Source organism: Apteryx rowi, unplaced genomic scaffold (genome assembly GCF_003343035.1).
Source record: "Apteryx rowi isolate R43461 unplaced genomic scaffold, aptRow1 scaffold_505, whole genome shotgun sequence".
NCBI lineage: Eukaryota > Metazoa > Chordata > Aves > Apterygiformes > Apterygidae > Apteryx > Apteryx rowi.
In genome coordinates, this window is record NW_020450767.1 from 499956 (window position 1) to 517045 (window position 17090).

General features: G+C 40.6%; 1 protein-coding gene across 2 annotated transcripts in view; it reads left to right on the forward strand.

The window, feature by feature from the left end:
* NSMCE2 (NSE2 (MMS21) homolog, SMC5-SMC6 complex SUMO ligase) overlaps positions 1-7809 on the forward strand; it is a 135112-nt gene extending 127303 nt beyond the window's left edge. For both annotated transcript variants that reach the window (XM_026079925.1, XM_026079927.1), the window contains 3 exons: positions 3658-3761; positions 4078-4184; positions 7435-7809. In XM_026079925.1, the coding sequence (XP_025935710.1) occupies positions 3658-3761; positions 4078-4184; positions 7435-7549 (326 nt within the window). In that variant the 3' untranslated portion in view covers positions 7550-7809. The remainder of the gene's footprint in view (positions 1-3657; positions 3762-4077; positions 4185-7434) is intronic.
* The last annotated feature ends 9281 nt before the right edge of the window (positions 7810-17090 follow it).

Genomic DNA, 17090 nt, shown 5'->3' on the forward strand with positions numbered 1-17090 from the left:
TGAATGGCAGCACAGCCCTCTGGTGTATCAGCCACTCCTCCCAGTTTTGTAGCATCAGCATAAGGCTCTTAAACTGTAATACCTCAAAGTACCAAAATAGATGTATGTATTTCTGTTACTTAAGGCAGCACTGGAATTTCAGCAACAGTAACTCAGTGTTTTCTTCATGTGGTCTTAATTTGCAAAGAAAACCCATTTTAGAAAAATGTAACCTGACTTATCTGAAACAGGTATGAGCTGGCATTTTTATTTCTTCTTCATGTAGAGTAGTCAGACTTAAAAGTTAGATCCTCCAAACTTTCATACATTTCATTTGGTAAATAATCCCTTTGACCTTAAAAAAACCTCTTCTGATAGGAATCTCTAGGAACAGATCTATAGTTCAGAGCATCTGTCCTACTAACCAGTTCAGGGAGTATATGTGTCTATTCCTCCCGTGTAATCTCTGCAAAATTTACAGTAATTGAAAAAGTTATTTTCCTCTCTCCTTCTGTAATCTAGAACATTAAGCAATAACAACAAATCTGTGGGTGGTTTATCTGATTTATGCTAATTTGCTATTGACATGTTAGAGGTATCACTTGCAACATCCCAGTCTTGCATATTTATTGTTAAAAATATTAGCTGCTTATGAAAGGGAAATATTTTAAATAATTATTCATTTGTGCTATGATAACTCCTTGAAACCAGGGCCCCACTCTGGTAGACTGCATACAAATTTATTGCAAATTAAGTCCAGTGTGAAGCACTTAAAACAAGCTTGCAGCAATAGCAAGATTTTAATTCATGCAAATTCATATATCCCACCTAAAAGGAATGGGTCTCAAGTCACCTGATGTCAACCATCTAAAYATTAGGCATCTGAGTCACCTCCATAGCCCGTAAAAGAGAGAAGTAGCCCCAGACTATGATTTATCCTACATGATTTAGAGACCTGAGACATTCAGAGGGGAATCAAGCCCCAACACCCCAGTCTGAGCTAATATTTTCAAACTTGGATGCTTCAATGCAGTCTCCTAAATTCTTACATTTTTGCCTAAGTAAAAACACCCAGAAGTGATGAATGAAGTGGTGACTCCTTAGTGAAATCAGAAGGTCCTTAGTGAGGTAGACACTCTTGCAAGAGAGGCCATTTACATGCCTAACTTGGAGTGCTTAGATTTAAAAGTAAAAGTGCAGGCACAAACTGCACATTTCAAAATTTTACCCAGCTTTCTTGGTATCTAATTATTACTGACATAAAAAATGATCCTCTGTAATCAATCATCTAGCCTAGATCTCATAAGCACTGCTGCATTCTGACTTCTTTGCCTGACATAATGCGCTGGAGCACTGGAAGTACATGCCAGGTTCATGAATTGGAACAAAGTACAGCATACAAAAGTGTAAGTTTCCAGATGTTTTCAAAAGGAGATATTAGAGCTGCAGTATGCCAGAAATTGCAGATACATGAATTTAAGGAAAACCTCAGTCTCTTGCTCTTTGTTGGTATTACTCACTGAAAAAAAATCAATGTGGTATTTAAATAAAGCAGCCCATATGGAAGCTTGCACTGTCCAGTATTTGGGATATTCTTTAGACTTGCTGTCTAAGTGGGATTTCACCCATTGCTTTGTATTTCAAAACCTTCATTTAAGAACTCCACTTCTTCACAAAAGAATTGTCAAAGTACTTTATGATAGAGTAAACATTATATGTGAGCAATCCAAGAATAATGTGGCAGGTTTTCCTTTCTGAAATCTGATAACAGATGCAAATCTCTTTCTGTTCTCTATGCTGTCACAGTTTCAGTATTTATTGTTAAATTGTGCCCACTTTCCTTCTGATTTGCAAGTGTTTACTTTTCTTGGAGGGTCAGTACCTGATAAAGGTATGAAAATATTCTGGTAGTTAAAAGCCATAAAATTATGGTTGATACTTGACATTTGAGCTCCTCTTTCCCCTCCTGTATTCTGTTGAGTGAGGCCTTCTTAACAAAGACGTTTGCTAGAAACAGAAATACCCTCGATGCTTGCTTGAATAAGTATCTGTAGGAGTACCTAGGTCAGAATCATCCTGAATGTTTGAAAAACTCTTTGTATGTTAAAATGGAAGGAAGGGCAAGCTCTCTTAAGGTGGAAGTTAAGGTGCAAATAAAGAAGACCGGCATACCCAGAGGTGATCTGGTGGAATGATGGCTGGAATACGAATGACTGGAGTACCTCAACCAGAGATGTGCTTGCTCACATGGCAGTGTGCTCAGAGTCTAGGTTGGGTGTGAGAAAGATTGTGATTGCTCCAAGAGAGAACTGGAAGGTGATGACACTATACAGGCATGCAGGACTGGCCGTAAGTTAGGGGATGCTGGTCATTAACAAATGCAGAGGACCAAATAACAGGTATATGGAGATGCAAAGCCTGGCTGACAGCGTACAACAGCAGCTGCAGGAAGAGGTGGCCAAAGCTGGCACTTTATAGAAGGCAAATCATATAGTAGTTCTAAACCCTCAGCGTTCCAATGTGCTTCTCAGTACCCTGCTGGCTATCAAAGCTAATGTGGGCCACTGAAGGATTTCATCCTCTTCGATCCCTGTGTTGCTACATTACAAACTAGCCTGTGAAACTAGAGAGAGAAATATTTTGTTAAGTTTGGGATACCTTGAAGAATGTGCTCCAGGGCACTGGATACTGCAAAAACATTGCAGAACTACCCCAAAGGAATGGGAAGTTATGGCAGGTGTTAAGCCTGAAGTTATTACCAGGTAAGATTCAACTAAAAGCCTACATTCACAGTGACAGAAAAAAGCAAAAGATAAAACAACGTGTACTTTTATTAAGGTTATACCTAGCAGTAAGTATCCTCCTTAACTGCTCCAATGTATGGCTAATTAGTTTCTTCATGGTGTATCTGTGGGTTCTTTTCCTTCTGATCCTGTTAAAGGTAAGGACTTGTATCTTCTCTAGGTCAAGGTGGTTTTCATTCCCTGGCATACAGTCATCAAGTATATTCTGGGAGATTATAGTATTTCATTCTGCCCTTCCTCCATAAGGTTATTTCAATATTGTTTCTATTGTATATCTCAAATAGCACATTCTTGGCTTTTGTTCTCAAGCTGATTTCACTARTTACAGTCTTGTTAAAATACAGTGGCATGACTTAACGATGCATTATGATAAATAATACAAATTCCTTTTAAAATTTATACTTGTATCTATACAGGCTTTATAGTGAGTCCATTTATGACATTCAAACACAAACTGGTCTTGAGGGCAGGACTGCCAAAACTGCAAAGGCTCCACCTCATCCTTTGTTAGATTTTGGGGACTCATGTGCGAGTTACTGGTTTTTGGTGAACTTGAACAAGGAAAACCAAAGACTTCACATGTATGCTGGCCAGCTTGCTTTCTTTTCTTTCTCTCCTTTCTAGTATTGGCTAGTATTAGCCCCTTCCCCCTGCAAGAAGTGGTTGCCTTTTAAAAATCCACATTTTCAAACAGAAACCATATTACAGTATTTTTTTTGTGATATCTTTTTCAGGGAGTGGTACAGAAATATGTTGTGGCATCTTAGTATCACTATGAGATAATGTTTGGCAAATGCTCGATTTTATTTGCTTATTTAAGTATTGACTATGTATGCTACATATTGAATGAAAATTGTTTTGTTTCCCATTATAGTTTGTCTTCAATCAGATAATAACGATAATGAGGGCATTGAACAAATCGATGAAGATATAGCTGTGACTCAGAGTCAGATGAACTTTATTTGTCCCATTACACAGGTATGCTATCACTGCTACTATAATAGATTGGGAAATCGTTATTTCTTATTCTTCACTAGATTGTTTATTAGAAATCTGCAATACTTGTTAAAGATCAGGCAGTATAAATTTCAATCATTATCAGAGAGAAGCAATGTTGCCTAAAAAAACTCCAACCCTGCAATGCAGTTTACCRTGCTGGACCTGACCCCACAATTTGGATGGAAAAGTATATATGAGTGGCAGACAGTCTTCCTGCTGCTTTATGTAAAAATCTCGTATGAAGCATGTTCAAGGACATTGTCAGTTCATTTAAATCCAACCTTATTGATTACAGATGGAAATGAAGAAGCCAGTTCGAAACAAAGTCTGTGGTCATACCTATGAAGAAGATGCCATTCTAAAAATTATCCAGACTCGAAAGCAGCAAAAGAAGAAAGTCCGGTAAGCTAACAAGAATGTGTGGAAAAGCTATTTGCTTTGCTGTGTAAGTGGAATTCTATTCCACTTGTTCTAGGAAATGTATTTGGATTGGCAAGGCTACAGGAAGTAATACTTCAGGGTCTGCCCAAGTCACAGGCTTCCTATTAGTACTGTACACATGAAGGATCTTTTTCTTTTTTTTTAATGAAAACAATATGTAAGGATATATTCAGGAAGTGTGTGGGGAAGTCACAGCTATTCATGGTGCCTGCACAACAGAATCAAAGAGATTTTAGGTAGCTGTGAGCAACAGAGAGAAACTTTAGCTTTGTAAAATTTAGTTGCCCATTTTGTTCCTACTGCATATTTAGCAAGGCTTAAAGTTAATGAAAAAAACCCATCTCTCTCCTGGGTGTACCCTCTTTTGCAATTATATTCCAATACAATTGGAAATGAAAAATATTAAAAACAATGATAATTTTTAAGCAGTGTAGAGTTTAAGAACAATCAGACAGGATTGTGTAGTTTCTACTACAATGCAGTGAAATAATTCTTACTTTACAGCACGAAAGCAGCCTGCCACTTTCCACCTAGGACATATTTTGTTGATTGAAAACATGTAAAAGTTCAGTTATTACACCTGACATTCTCCCTGATGAGTTTCAAATTTGGGATGGTTTTGATTTTCCCCCCAAAAAATCAAAAAAAGAAGAAAAGGGGCTCAAACACTTCTTAGAGCAAGTTTAGAGGAAGTATTATTTCATCAGAACTGTTGTTATTAATTTCACATTTGTTTTTTACACCAAATATACAAGATCTTCATAGTTTTGGATTTTGTTCGAAGCTTAAAAGTCATGGACTTTTTAATAAACGTGCAGTTTTCACATGCTCAGGAATGTCTGTTAGAGACTAGAAACACGATTTCCTCAAAGATTAAGTCGCAGTCAGCTTACTTCCTCCATCCGTAGCTCTTGCATTTTTATTAGACTCCACACACTGTGCCACTGAGGTACAAGGGTGGAGCAGGACTTTTTATTCCACACTTCTTGGCTACAGCAGAGCACTGCTATTATATCAAGCATCAACTGGGTTGGCTCTCAGTAGCTATCCATAGTCTGACCTCTACCTTAGCATCCAGACAGCTTAAAGGCGAAGATGGAAGCAACTTGCCTGTGTTAGGGTTAGGGACRGTTAGTGCACTGGTTGCATTATACTGGGAATGGCAACAAAACCAGCARCATGGAGGGACAGAAACTTGGCTGGAAAAATGAAATGGAGTTGGGAAATAGGTCACAAGTTGGAAAGAAGAGAATGAGAGTACTGTAGAAGATGGACAAGCTAGGGAGCAAGTGCGTAAAAGCCTAAAACTATTACACAAAATACCTTTTGGAATCAGGAATTGAATTTAGGATATCCATATCTAAATATTTCTTTTTGTTGTTAAATCCATTGGGAAAATGTCATGGTAGTAGATGTTGCTGTGGTGGATCAAAAGTTTCAACACTGCTGATAAATTAGTAGGGTCAGGTGACTGAATTTTATTTTACCCTTTAAGAAATTAAAGAAATGACTTAGTGAAAACATAAAGTAAAAAGTCATGAAAGCTGTATAAAATCCATCTTCAAAAGCTACAGTATACCCAGACTGAAGTTATTTGTGCAGTCTGAATACTTGCAATTCTTAATTTTGAGCTTTTAGCTTGCAGCCTTACCATTTTACAGTGGTTTATTCCAGTATGGCAGAAAAGAACAGGCACAGCAATAGCTGGGCTTCACTGTAACTAAATTAAGAAAGATTGCTTGGTTTTCTCTGCAAAATCTCACTGACCTGCTGTAATTTTAACCTTTTGCGTGAAAATGCAGTCAGGCTTTGAATAACCATAGTCTGTCGTGGTGGGGAGTCAGGCCAGTGTATGCAAGAAGTTCCTCATTTGAGTACACTTTTCTCGTGTTGCTACTTGATCGCGTTCCTGCTAGCATGATTCAGGTGAAAGCAGGTGTCTTCGAAGAGCAGAATYCCGGTGAGGGGAAATTCCCCCTCTACCCTTATCCTGGAATCACAGCCCTTGCTCATGGAGGGGTTACAGAAGTGGCTATTTTCTCATACAAGCTTTCCTTTACATAGCTTTGGAAGCCGCTAGATCTCTTTGGTGCATTTGGCAGTCTACTGGCTGAATATCCGCTCTTCAGCTGACATACGCACAGCTACCAGTTCTCCGCAGACAGACTTGCTAATAGATCCCTTGAGGCAATTCCTGCTTATCTCAGCTTGCCCACTATCTTCCGCTGGAAGAGCATACTAATACTTTGTGCTTACAGGAGAAGTTTTATGGGAGGCTTTCTGAGTACTTGTTATTCATTAATCTTGCAAGTAATTATTGTCCTTATGTTGTGTTACTGTTCTAATAAGGTGATAGATGGAAAAATTGAGGCACAGAGCAATTAAGTGATTTACCCATGACAAACACAGCAAGCTGTGGGCAAATCTGTATAAAAGTTATGAGTACTGACTGTAAATTCAGCAGCTCAGACAAGTTACTCCTAACAGGGAAAAAAAATCCAGAAAAAGTGTGATTTCTGACTGTGGGTACCTTTCATGCATGTTTGGGCCTCTGCCAAAGGAAAAATGACCTCTGGTCCCTGAATATCTTTCACCCTTCAAGTAATCTGTCTTTATCTGACTGTCTTAAGTAGTTGTAAGCCATTTTGTATTTGATCTTCATTTAGAGGCTGCTGATTTGACCCCGTCTCTCCTTTCTGCCCTTTCTCAGTTCATAAGAGGACTGGCCAGTTTTCACTCCAGCTAGATCTTCCACTGATTCACCCATCAGCCTTTGCAGGTCTCATTCTGTTTTATCTATTTCCCTATAAATCAATTTCTCTATTTATCTGTACTGTATCCACTGGAGATTAATAAAGTAAGGAGTAGTCACTTGCAGTTTTTAGAGGACTTTGGAGGGAGAAAGCAACATAGAAAGATTTCCACACAACATTAGTGCCACTACTGCAGGCAGCTTGCGTACATGAAGCCAGACAGTAATCTACAGGCAAAAGGCTCCAATTCTCACTGTGAGCTGTTGAGTCCCACCTGTTTATCTAAACAAATTTATTTTTCCCCACAGAGAACTAGTGAAGAGAAAACGAGGTAACAAGGAACTGATAAAGAGTGAATCTGGGATAAATGCAATAAAACAGCAGATTTTATGTAAAAGCCTATATCTGACAAATACAATTCTTCTGATTTACTGGAGTCTCTCTTTTCTTTTTAACAGCTGCCCTAAAATTGGCTGTAGCCATGCTGATGTAAAAAGATCAGATCTTGTGCCAGATGAAGCACTTAAAAGAGCGATTGACAGTCAGAATAAACAAAGCTGGTCAACACTGTAGAAGTCAGCTGGATACGCTGTTGCCACAAAGAAAATTTGTTATTAGAGGTCTTGTGAGATAAGCTGCTGATTGTAAGCAGGTTGTGTAACTGATTGTTATTTAAAGTGTTTCATTTATAGGCAAAGTTGAAGGTCTCAGCTGTAACCGAAAGCATTTTTAAACTGCCAAATATGAAGAATTCCAGTTTAACTTGTTTTTTTCCCTTCTTGAAACTCTAAAAGCTTGCATTTGACAAATAAAATGTGTTTTGCAGCATTTAACCTTCCTTGTCAGTGTGCTAATCTTTTCAGCATTTTAGAGATGCAAATTCTGCCAGCATTCAATAGTGAGTGTTTTGCTCAAGATTGCAAATAGTTCTGTTGCTCCCTGTAACTGATGGGTGTACTCAGAATAGGGCACCCTGACCAGGATTTTCACAAGTCATATACCCTGCTTGGGAGTGTTTCCAGGTTTTAATACAAACCTCAAGAAACTTTAATAGAGCTTGATTTGCAGTAAGTGCTAAGCACTTGTGTTTGGACACACAAAATTACCCCTCGCCTTTAAGGATCTTGGCCTCATTCTTATATTTAATGAATGTTCTACCATAACTTATGCTCGGCTTTTGAGATGCAGAAGCTTTTATTTCAGGCTTTTGGGGCTTGGAATTCCCAGGGAGGCTTACCTTAATATTGTATGTTAGGATATGACCCTTATTTACAAATTCATTCAGTGAACTAATTTGTAGACAATACAAACCATATGCTTTGAATTGAGAGGCAGTTAATCTCAAACTTCAGATATCCATGCATTTGGGCACAGATCCAAAAAAGGACTTAAACTTTGTGACACTCAGTACTTATCACCTAAATTGATCTGAAGACGTAGCAAATAAGGCACCAGGTATATGAATCAGAAATAGCCATAGGTAAAAGAAGCTGCCTTGGTGGTAAGGTGGCAATTGTCTCTTGGCATACGTGAGAAGAGAAAGAATAGGTTTCTCTGGGTTTGGGATCCTTAGTGGGTTAGATGGTATTTTCCTAGGTCATTTTTCTGAAATTACAAACTGACATTTAGTATAAAATGTAGCTTAGGTGCCTAAATGCTAAGCTTCTCACTCTGGGATACTATTTGCTAGCAGCTTTCCTTTATTAGACCATTATTAACCCCAATTGCACTTGGAGTGCAAACCACTTCAAACTGAAATTGTTATTTTGTAACTGAAGAATATTAATCTGTAAATTGATTTCATAGCAGAAAATAGGAACTGAATTATTATTATTTGCATTGAGCTTTTGTATTCAAAACATTTTGTAGGAGTTAACTGGATGATTTTTATAATGTGATCTAACCCAAAGGTCCATGTTTAAAACTCAACAGTGATCATGAGTGCTTCTGCCAGTGGAAGCCTGGAAGCCCAATCTGAAATGTTTGAAAGAGACTGGAGGGGTATTGAGCAGTATATATTTGTTTGTATGTTTATGTGTGAAAATCAGGCCCCTTTTAAGACATCTCAGGTCTCAAACTGATAATTTTTCAGAAGATGATTCACTGATTTTCAGGGAAGTAATGCATTTAAATACCAAAAGGAAGGACTTTAGGTATAATGCTTGTCTAAAAACAATGGAGAATGTCCTAAACCGCTCTTAGCTTTTTCTTTCAAATATGTGGTTAAATTTACCCCAGCACCATTTACAAGCAGAACACACAGAAACAGAAATGTGTGTGAAACCCTGGTTAAATAATCTCTGCAGTTTCTGAGAGATGTGCATTAATGTTGCTCTCATGGATCTAGTTTAATCCTTAGTGGTAATCAGGCTCCCACATTTTCAGATGCAAAGATGTATACAGTTCCCATTGGCCACAGTGTTACACCTCAAGTGTAATTCATGTAGGTGTCTTGAATGTGCCTTCGAATAACACATAACATAACAAATGCAAAATTATGTCTAGATTAATTTGTAGCCACAAACTGGTGGCAGCATGGTTTGGTTTGCTCTGTGTGGTGTTTGCACCAATACAGCCTTAGATAGCTACATTCCTGATACCATCATTATCCTCATGTTCCAGTGGGTAACGCTATAAGTGAGATTGCTGACTTAGTTACATTTCTTTGCCATACGTTAAAGAGAGAGGGCTTGACCCATAGCAGTGTTGACGGCCCTAGTGGAAGCTGCAGACACTCAGTCTGTCTTTGCATTAACTAATCCACAGGTAGTAGGTGAGCTGCCTGATTAAAATGATGCAGTTGGGAGAAATACCAAACAAATCTGAAGCAACACTTTAAAAGAGAAGAAAACAAACAGTCAAGCACTCATTTATCTTCTGTAAGTGGAAAGGTATTTTTGAATGTTTGCATTCCTGCCTCACAACAAATGATTTTGTTTTCTTCCTTTGCTAGCCTGGGCTAGGCACCATCAGTGAGTCTGGAAACTTGAACAGCAGCTGCAGAACGCTGCCCGAAATCCTTTCAGTCTCCAGCTGAAAGAAAGGGACTGATCTTTGGCAGCAAATATCTGCCTTGCTTTAATAATAATTATATATGAGGTGAAGATGTATGTGTATTTAAATAGAGGTAGGTTTCTTTTATCATCAGAGATACCTCTTTTCAAGTATGGCTAGGGCCATATTATCCAGAAAAAATATTTGATGCACTTACTTACATCAGGACTGCTGACTACAGTACTTAAATAACTTCCATCCAAATCAGTGATGCACTGCATAGATTTTCAACTGCTAGAGAAAATTGTCTCTATTTATAGAAATCCATGAAGTTCCTCTCCCCAAAATGTTTGGCCTTTCTCAGTCTAATTTATATCATAACATCCAAAGAAGTCCAGGTAGGATCAGTGAATTTCTTTCTCTGGACCTGGAATTTGAGCCATCCTGTCAATTTTTCATGGCTGGTTCTCTCTTATTTTTGGTGCTCACAAGTAATTTTCCAGCTGAAACTGAAATACTACGGGCTTGATCATTAGCTTGAATTGCACCTGGCACTTTACTGGGTAGAAAGACAGAACTGCCTTGGCAATTGGGGAAGGCTGCTGTGCCCGTCAGCTGACTTTTTGATGGAAGTTATAAAATGCTATTGATTCTTTGGGGTGGCTGTTTGTATTTGTTGGCAGCTCTTTGCTCCTTCACTTGCAAAGGTTAGGTCTTTTTTTGCAATAGTGTCCTCCTTATTCAGATGTGGTCCGTGTCGTGCACAACTCTGCTCTGGATAGAAGTAACCTGAAAGAGTTAAAGAATAAAAATGAAGTGTCTGAGGATGAATAAGCTGATCTGTATGATTCACAGAAGTGGAAACTCAACAGCAGTTAAAGCTTCAAATCTTAATCTGTTTTGGCTATAAGATATCATATGTAAACATGCATATGTTAACAGTTCACAGAGTAATTTGTGTCTCATTGTTTGACGTCAGAAAATTTTGCAATAATATTTAAGGAAAGAAACTCATAGGTTTTTTTTTTTTTTTTTTTTCCATAAGGTGTGCTTTACAAATACAGAAAAGCTAGATGTGGTTAACACTGAAACATGTTGAGGATCTGTCTCTCCAGAGAAGTTCCATGTAGCATTTCAAATGATTAAAAAATGACTGATCAAACATTAAAATAAATAAAAGGCAAAAGAGATCTATATTGAAAGGCTTTCAGTGGTACCCTGAGGCATAAGCCATCAACACAGTTCTCTCGCTTGAACAGATTATCCCAGTTAAACCGAATTCTCCATTTTAAAACTAGAGACTCTCTCTGAAGTTTTCAAGTCAGTGGGACCGTGAAGTATAAAGATAAAAACTAATCAGGCAGGCATCTCATGGAAGATTTAGCACACTTGTGCTAAAAGGAGCACACAGTCCTCTAAATCATGGATATATTCATCATTACTGCTCCTGAGCTGTGTTCTTATTCATTCTGGAAGAATCAAGAAGACTAGGTTAAGTCAGTGTTCCCTTGAGAAATACCCGGAGCAAAAGCAGGGGCTGCAGGAAGTGATACTGATGACTCAACGGCCAAGGCCAACACACTGCCTTATTTTAGACAATGTCCTCTTGGATATACTCATGTTTCCTCATGAGTGGCTGATGACAAAGGTCTTACCTACCTGCGGTCACAAGTACCTCATGACGTTTTTCTCAAGAATAGCTCTGGTGCTGTGGCCAAAACTTAGAATTCACTGTGCAACCTGATTAACTTCCACTGCAGTTTCAAGTGAGTGTTAATCTCCATCCTGCCTAAAAAATCTCCATGTATTGACCCTGCGGTTCTGTGTGGCGTTAACTGGACATTTCAATAATGGGTAGTGCTCTGTTATACAGTAAAGGTACACCTAGTAAGGGTGCTCATGGAGTGGAAAATGTTAGAATAACCTAAGGACTGTTCTTTCTTTCTCCTTGCTGCAGCCTTTAGCTGATGGCTCCCCATTACAGGCACAGATTATTCTGCAAAGGGATCAGTCATCAAAGGGTTTTTTTTTTTTTGTATATATAAAGTTCTGACTGCAAATAGAGACTCCAAATCTTGCATTTTATATATATATTCCTATATAATCATTTATATCTGGTCAAAAAATACTTACTGTTAACATATATTATCTCAAAGACATGAACATGGTCACAGCAACGCTCAGAGAAGAATCATATGCATAGATGCTACCAGATTCTGTGTTGCAAGCCAGTAACTACAAGAAGTAAAAATATGAGATTGATTTTAATCAGGTATAATTCTGGGATGAATGTAAATCATATAGTAAATACCCATTTATGTGCTTACCTTTCTGATGCACGAGTAATCTCATTGACTTAATGGGACTGCATTGAGGTAGGTAAGAACTGTGTTTCATCATTTCAAAATACTGCATAAAATGGAGCAGCAGGGCTAAGGAGTGAGTTTGCCTCAGTCACTTATTCTGATGTTAGTCCAGACCCAAACACATTCGGCATTCACATGAATTGAATTGCATGGGAAGCTTACCAAAGGAAGCGTTTGCTTGTAAACTCAACATGAATAGGATCTTCTCTGACCGCAAGGGAAATAGAGAGACACTCATTCACTGGTCGCTTGTGCAATCAACTTCTGAAGTAAAAACAGGATTTGAGGTTTAAAACCTGAGCTTCCCCATGTCTTTCAAGTAACAAGAAGCCTTCATGTTCTTTAATCCACAAAGAAATAAAGTCAGGAGGTGCTGCTCATGAGACTCCTTGGATTTGATAACTACTGGCTTATCAAAAGGGAATTATTTAGATTTCCTAGCAACAGCAAGCCTCAGAACAGTTTCTGTGAAGGCTTGAGGGGAGACATCTGAACATCATTACATTTCAGTTTGTTTGATGTCCCTACATGCCTGTCATGTGTTTTATATCTTAACATTGAATCTGCCACTGAATTCCAGAATGTCTCAGGATGGTTGTATGTTTATCCCAGATGTGATTTTGTTGTAAAAAACAACTTGTAAGCTCTTTATCACCTGGCCACACAACTGCACTTCAAGCCTTTTCCATGCAGGTTGATTCCACATAGCACCACTGTAGTAGATTATGGACTATTTGCTGGTTTTAAATTGCTGGCTTTATCTAGTAGTCATTTAAATATCATTAGATGGCTTGAGTTAACTTGCAAAATAAAGATATTTACTTTTTATCATTTACCTGATAGTTTAATATTAGCTGAAATATTTGTGTGTCATGACTCTTCTCATCTGGTAACTAAAATGATGAGTTTTTAATTTCTTCCCATAGCAAGCAGCCAGTTTATTTATAAGTGGCCTAATCTAATATAGATTTACTCTGTGTATCCCATGAGACATATTATCAAAGTAACCAGACCTGTCCCAAGCACTTGGGAAGTGGGGAGATGGTTACACAATTCTCATTGCCTCTGGCTGTTCTAGTTACAAAGATAAAGGGTCAGAGAACTGGAGCAGCGGAGAAAATTTGGTGAGCATCTAAGGAAAAGCAGCTGATCAGATGAGGGTAGGCAGTGGCTGAGGCTGAGACAGGTAGATGCTTGAATACCACATAACAAAAATTCCCTTAAATAAAGTAATACATCAGGAAAAGGGAATGCGAAAAGCATGTGAAAGCATGACCACCGAAAATATCTCCAGCTTCCTAAATCTTCATCTAGCAGGTGCGATAGCACTGCTCATCTGTTTTAAAAATAGAAAAAAATATATATGAAGAGGAACATTCAACCTACCTTGCCATGGCCCTAGCCAATGTGTGCTGGGCAAGACCCTTCCCTCTGCTGGGACGTCTCAGAGCTGTGACAGGCATCCCCCCAGCTGTCGCCTCTGCTCCAAACCCAAACTCCCTGCCTAGCAGTTGGGATTCCTGGGAGAGAGAAGACAGCTAGCAATCCTGCTTGCTTCGATCATCCTTTTCCACGGCAGGATCAGATTTACGGCCAGATTTTGTACCGTCCTTTGACTGCGAACTCCTTGCACTTCTTTAGCATTTGGAAAGTGCCTGTTGCACACTGCTGTGCTTTGCCAAGCACACAGACTAGTGATCTGTGTTCCTGAAGGCCAGGCCTGCCCCACTCACTCCTGCCTGTCCCCTATTACAGCATCCAAGGCTGTGCACTTGGTTCCTTGTAGTCTACTGGATTTTGGCTTACAACATGTTGTTCTTCTGGCACTTAGGTAACAAGACTCATGCCCAGAGTCAGTATTTTATCCCAAAGTTAAGTCTATAAATGTAATTCTGCACCAATCTGTGCTTCGCAGTGTTTTACAGTGCTATCCATCTGAGATGTGGGAGACTGCCTTGCTTCATTCGGAAGGGCTATTAACCTCTTCAGACTCAAACTCATCCCTGGCATAGCTGGGAATTGCCAGCACCAGTATTCATCTCCTCTTATAACCTATGGCAGCCCTCAGAAATCTCCTTTTTTAACACACAACACCCTGTAAGAGAGCAAAGAGGCCCCATGGATCATCCCAACCCATCCCCAAATGCCTTCAGTCCCAGGGCTTCCTGGGAACCCGTTACAAAGGGGATCAGCTGGTACAAAGGGTATCCAGACACAGAGGTAAATGCCCAGGGTACCTCTGAAGTCCTCGAGACAGTCGGAGATAAAAGATGCTAGGGCTCATTGCTAGCTCCCTGAGCATGAGAAATGTTTCTTCATGTATGCTAAGCAGGTAGCATGAGAAAAATCTTTCCGGGCAGGGGGGAGAGATGAAATGACGAAGACTCGTGCAGGGAAAAGAAGGAAGGCATCAATGGCTTTTGATTTCAAGAGGAAACTAATGAGGGAGATATGCCTGGATGCTTAAAAGCCTGGGGAGTGATCTGTAGCACGTGACTCTGTTGTTAGAAGTGTGGTAGACTCACTTTCTGCAGTAATTTTCTAACACTTGAAGGCTGCAAACAGTTCTGCATTTCTTCACACACCACTCCCTTGAATTCCTCTGTGTCCTCTGCATTGCTTCACAACAAACCCCCCCGTCAGGCTTGCGTGCAAGCACTGATGTATATGGCTAAAAGAAGGACACGTTTCAGTCCTCTGAGTATCACCATGCTGTGCAGGTTCATTAGATAGTTATCCTTGGTATCCTTTTGCTATATGCTTTTTCAGGATCAGCCAAAATGAGAAAAAAAATCAGAAAACCCAAATGGGGAATCCCTTCTCGAGTTCTGCCGCACGTGTTGGGAGGAACTGGCGGGGAGGGGGTGCTGCATGTGGACCTTTTCTGACAATTTGCACCCAAAGCATAAACCTGACAAAGTGAGCATCATTAATTTGGTTAATGATTAACCTTTCATGGCTTACTATGTGTTTATACATGATATTAATGCTCCGAGTACCCAAAGCACGCTAAGCATTTTAAAGAAACAGTGGTGGCTTCCTGCTGCGAAGAGCTGCCCCCATTTTGCAGAGTTTACCCCGGGACATTTAAGCCTGGGTTCAGGCTGGCGCCTGCACCATGGTATCCAGTGGGATGCCCCTGGGGCGGCCGAGATCGGCAGCCCCGTGGAGCGCTTGAGGACGTGGCCGGCCTGGCGGGATGAGCCCACGGACCATCCTGGGCCGGGTACAGCACCGAGGCACCTGCGTGCTCTGCTCTCCCGTGCACACCTGGTTGATCTTTCAGGGGCACGGGATAAGGAGGGGTTGATTTTTGGCCATCTTAAGGATGAACCTCAGAAATCCTTAGGCTCTCAGTGTCTCGAAGGCAGTGTGTGTGCAGGCGCTGGTGGCATGGGGCTGGGTCGGGCGTGCTGAGCACCCCTGGGCTGGCCATGCCCAGATGGGCACCAGGAGCCCTCCAGCGGGGCCGAAGACCACGGAAGCCAAGGACGAGGCTTTTCCTAATGCCTGCAAGTAGTTTCTCAGCATGATCTGCTCCTTAAAATGGGACTGAGCTTGCAGGTACTTTGTGCTGGTGCATGAACGGGAAGAGAGGGACCTTTCGGAGGGCCAGGACCAAAGGCACGTACATACTGGAGGTGCACCACTCAGTTTCTCCATTAACATCTTCATTCCCTGCGTGTACGAAATCACCACACAAGTCTGAAACACAACTATGGTGAATGGTGTTATATGCTAATAACATCGGTGAGTAAGGTTTTGTAGGTCCATTATTATTTTGGTGAAGTGTCTACACTATTCCCCTGCCCCCAAAAAGCACTGAYACCCTTCTCGCACACCCACATTACCCTATCTCAGATGTAGCAAGCAGTCTATTCATGCAAAATCCTACCAACTAAATTAAACCTGCAATGGTATCCAAATTGTAAAAAGTCCAGGAAGGGAAAAGTAAAACAAGTCTGATGGATAATCAGGCATGTTTTATCTCTGAGAGGGACAAGATGAAACAGCATGCTTTGAGAGTTGAGGTCGATTGCTCAGAAACAATCTGCAGACATTAATAGAATCATATTTCTGAAAAAAAAAGGAAAATGCAGCCCCTGGGATATCCCTTTTTGGCATATGCATTTTGTGTTTAAATGCATTAATGGGACTGCTATGCTATGAGTCATCCAGCACAAGAGTTTCATGTGTTTCTTAAAATACACTAGGAGTAGCTGAAGGCATGCATGGCTTTGCAGTGCAGTTATCTATCAGGAATCTCAGCAAATACCTGCATTCGTGCAGTCACAGGCTTTAGAAACGGAGGGACCCCATCTAGTCCTCTAACGTCCCGCTGTTCAAAGGCATTAGCACCATGGCTTTCGAGATGCGATACAAAACTGATTCTGCAGCTTAGCAAAGAGCCAGGCTCCTCGCGCTATGATGCAAGCCTCAGTACTGGATTACCGAAGATTTGCATAGATGTAAACAGCAGAGTTGGGAGCAGTTTCCTTCTGAGGAACTCTGGTCAAAACTACAGCTGTAGTCAGCTGACGCCCTGACGGGGCGCGTTAGAYCCGCGCTCCTGAATGAAGCACGGTGAATACCCGCTAGCTCCGTGCTGCAAACCGGGCGCGGCGGCAGCCGGGCAGCAGCCACCGCGGGCGGCTGAACCTCCGGCCGCCCTTTCCAGGACGCGCTTGCAAAACCCCCGCTCCGCCTCTGCGGCTCCTGCGCTGCCCGCGACCGCGCGCGCGCCGATCCGCGCC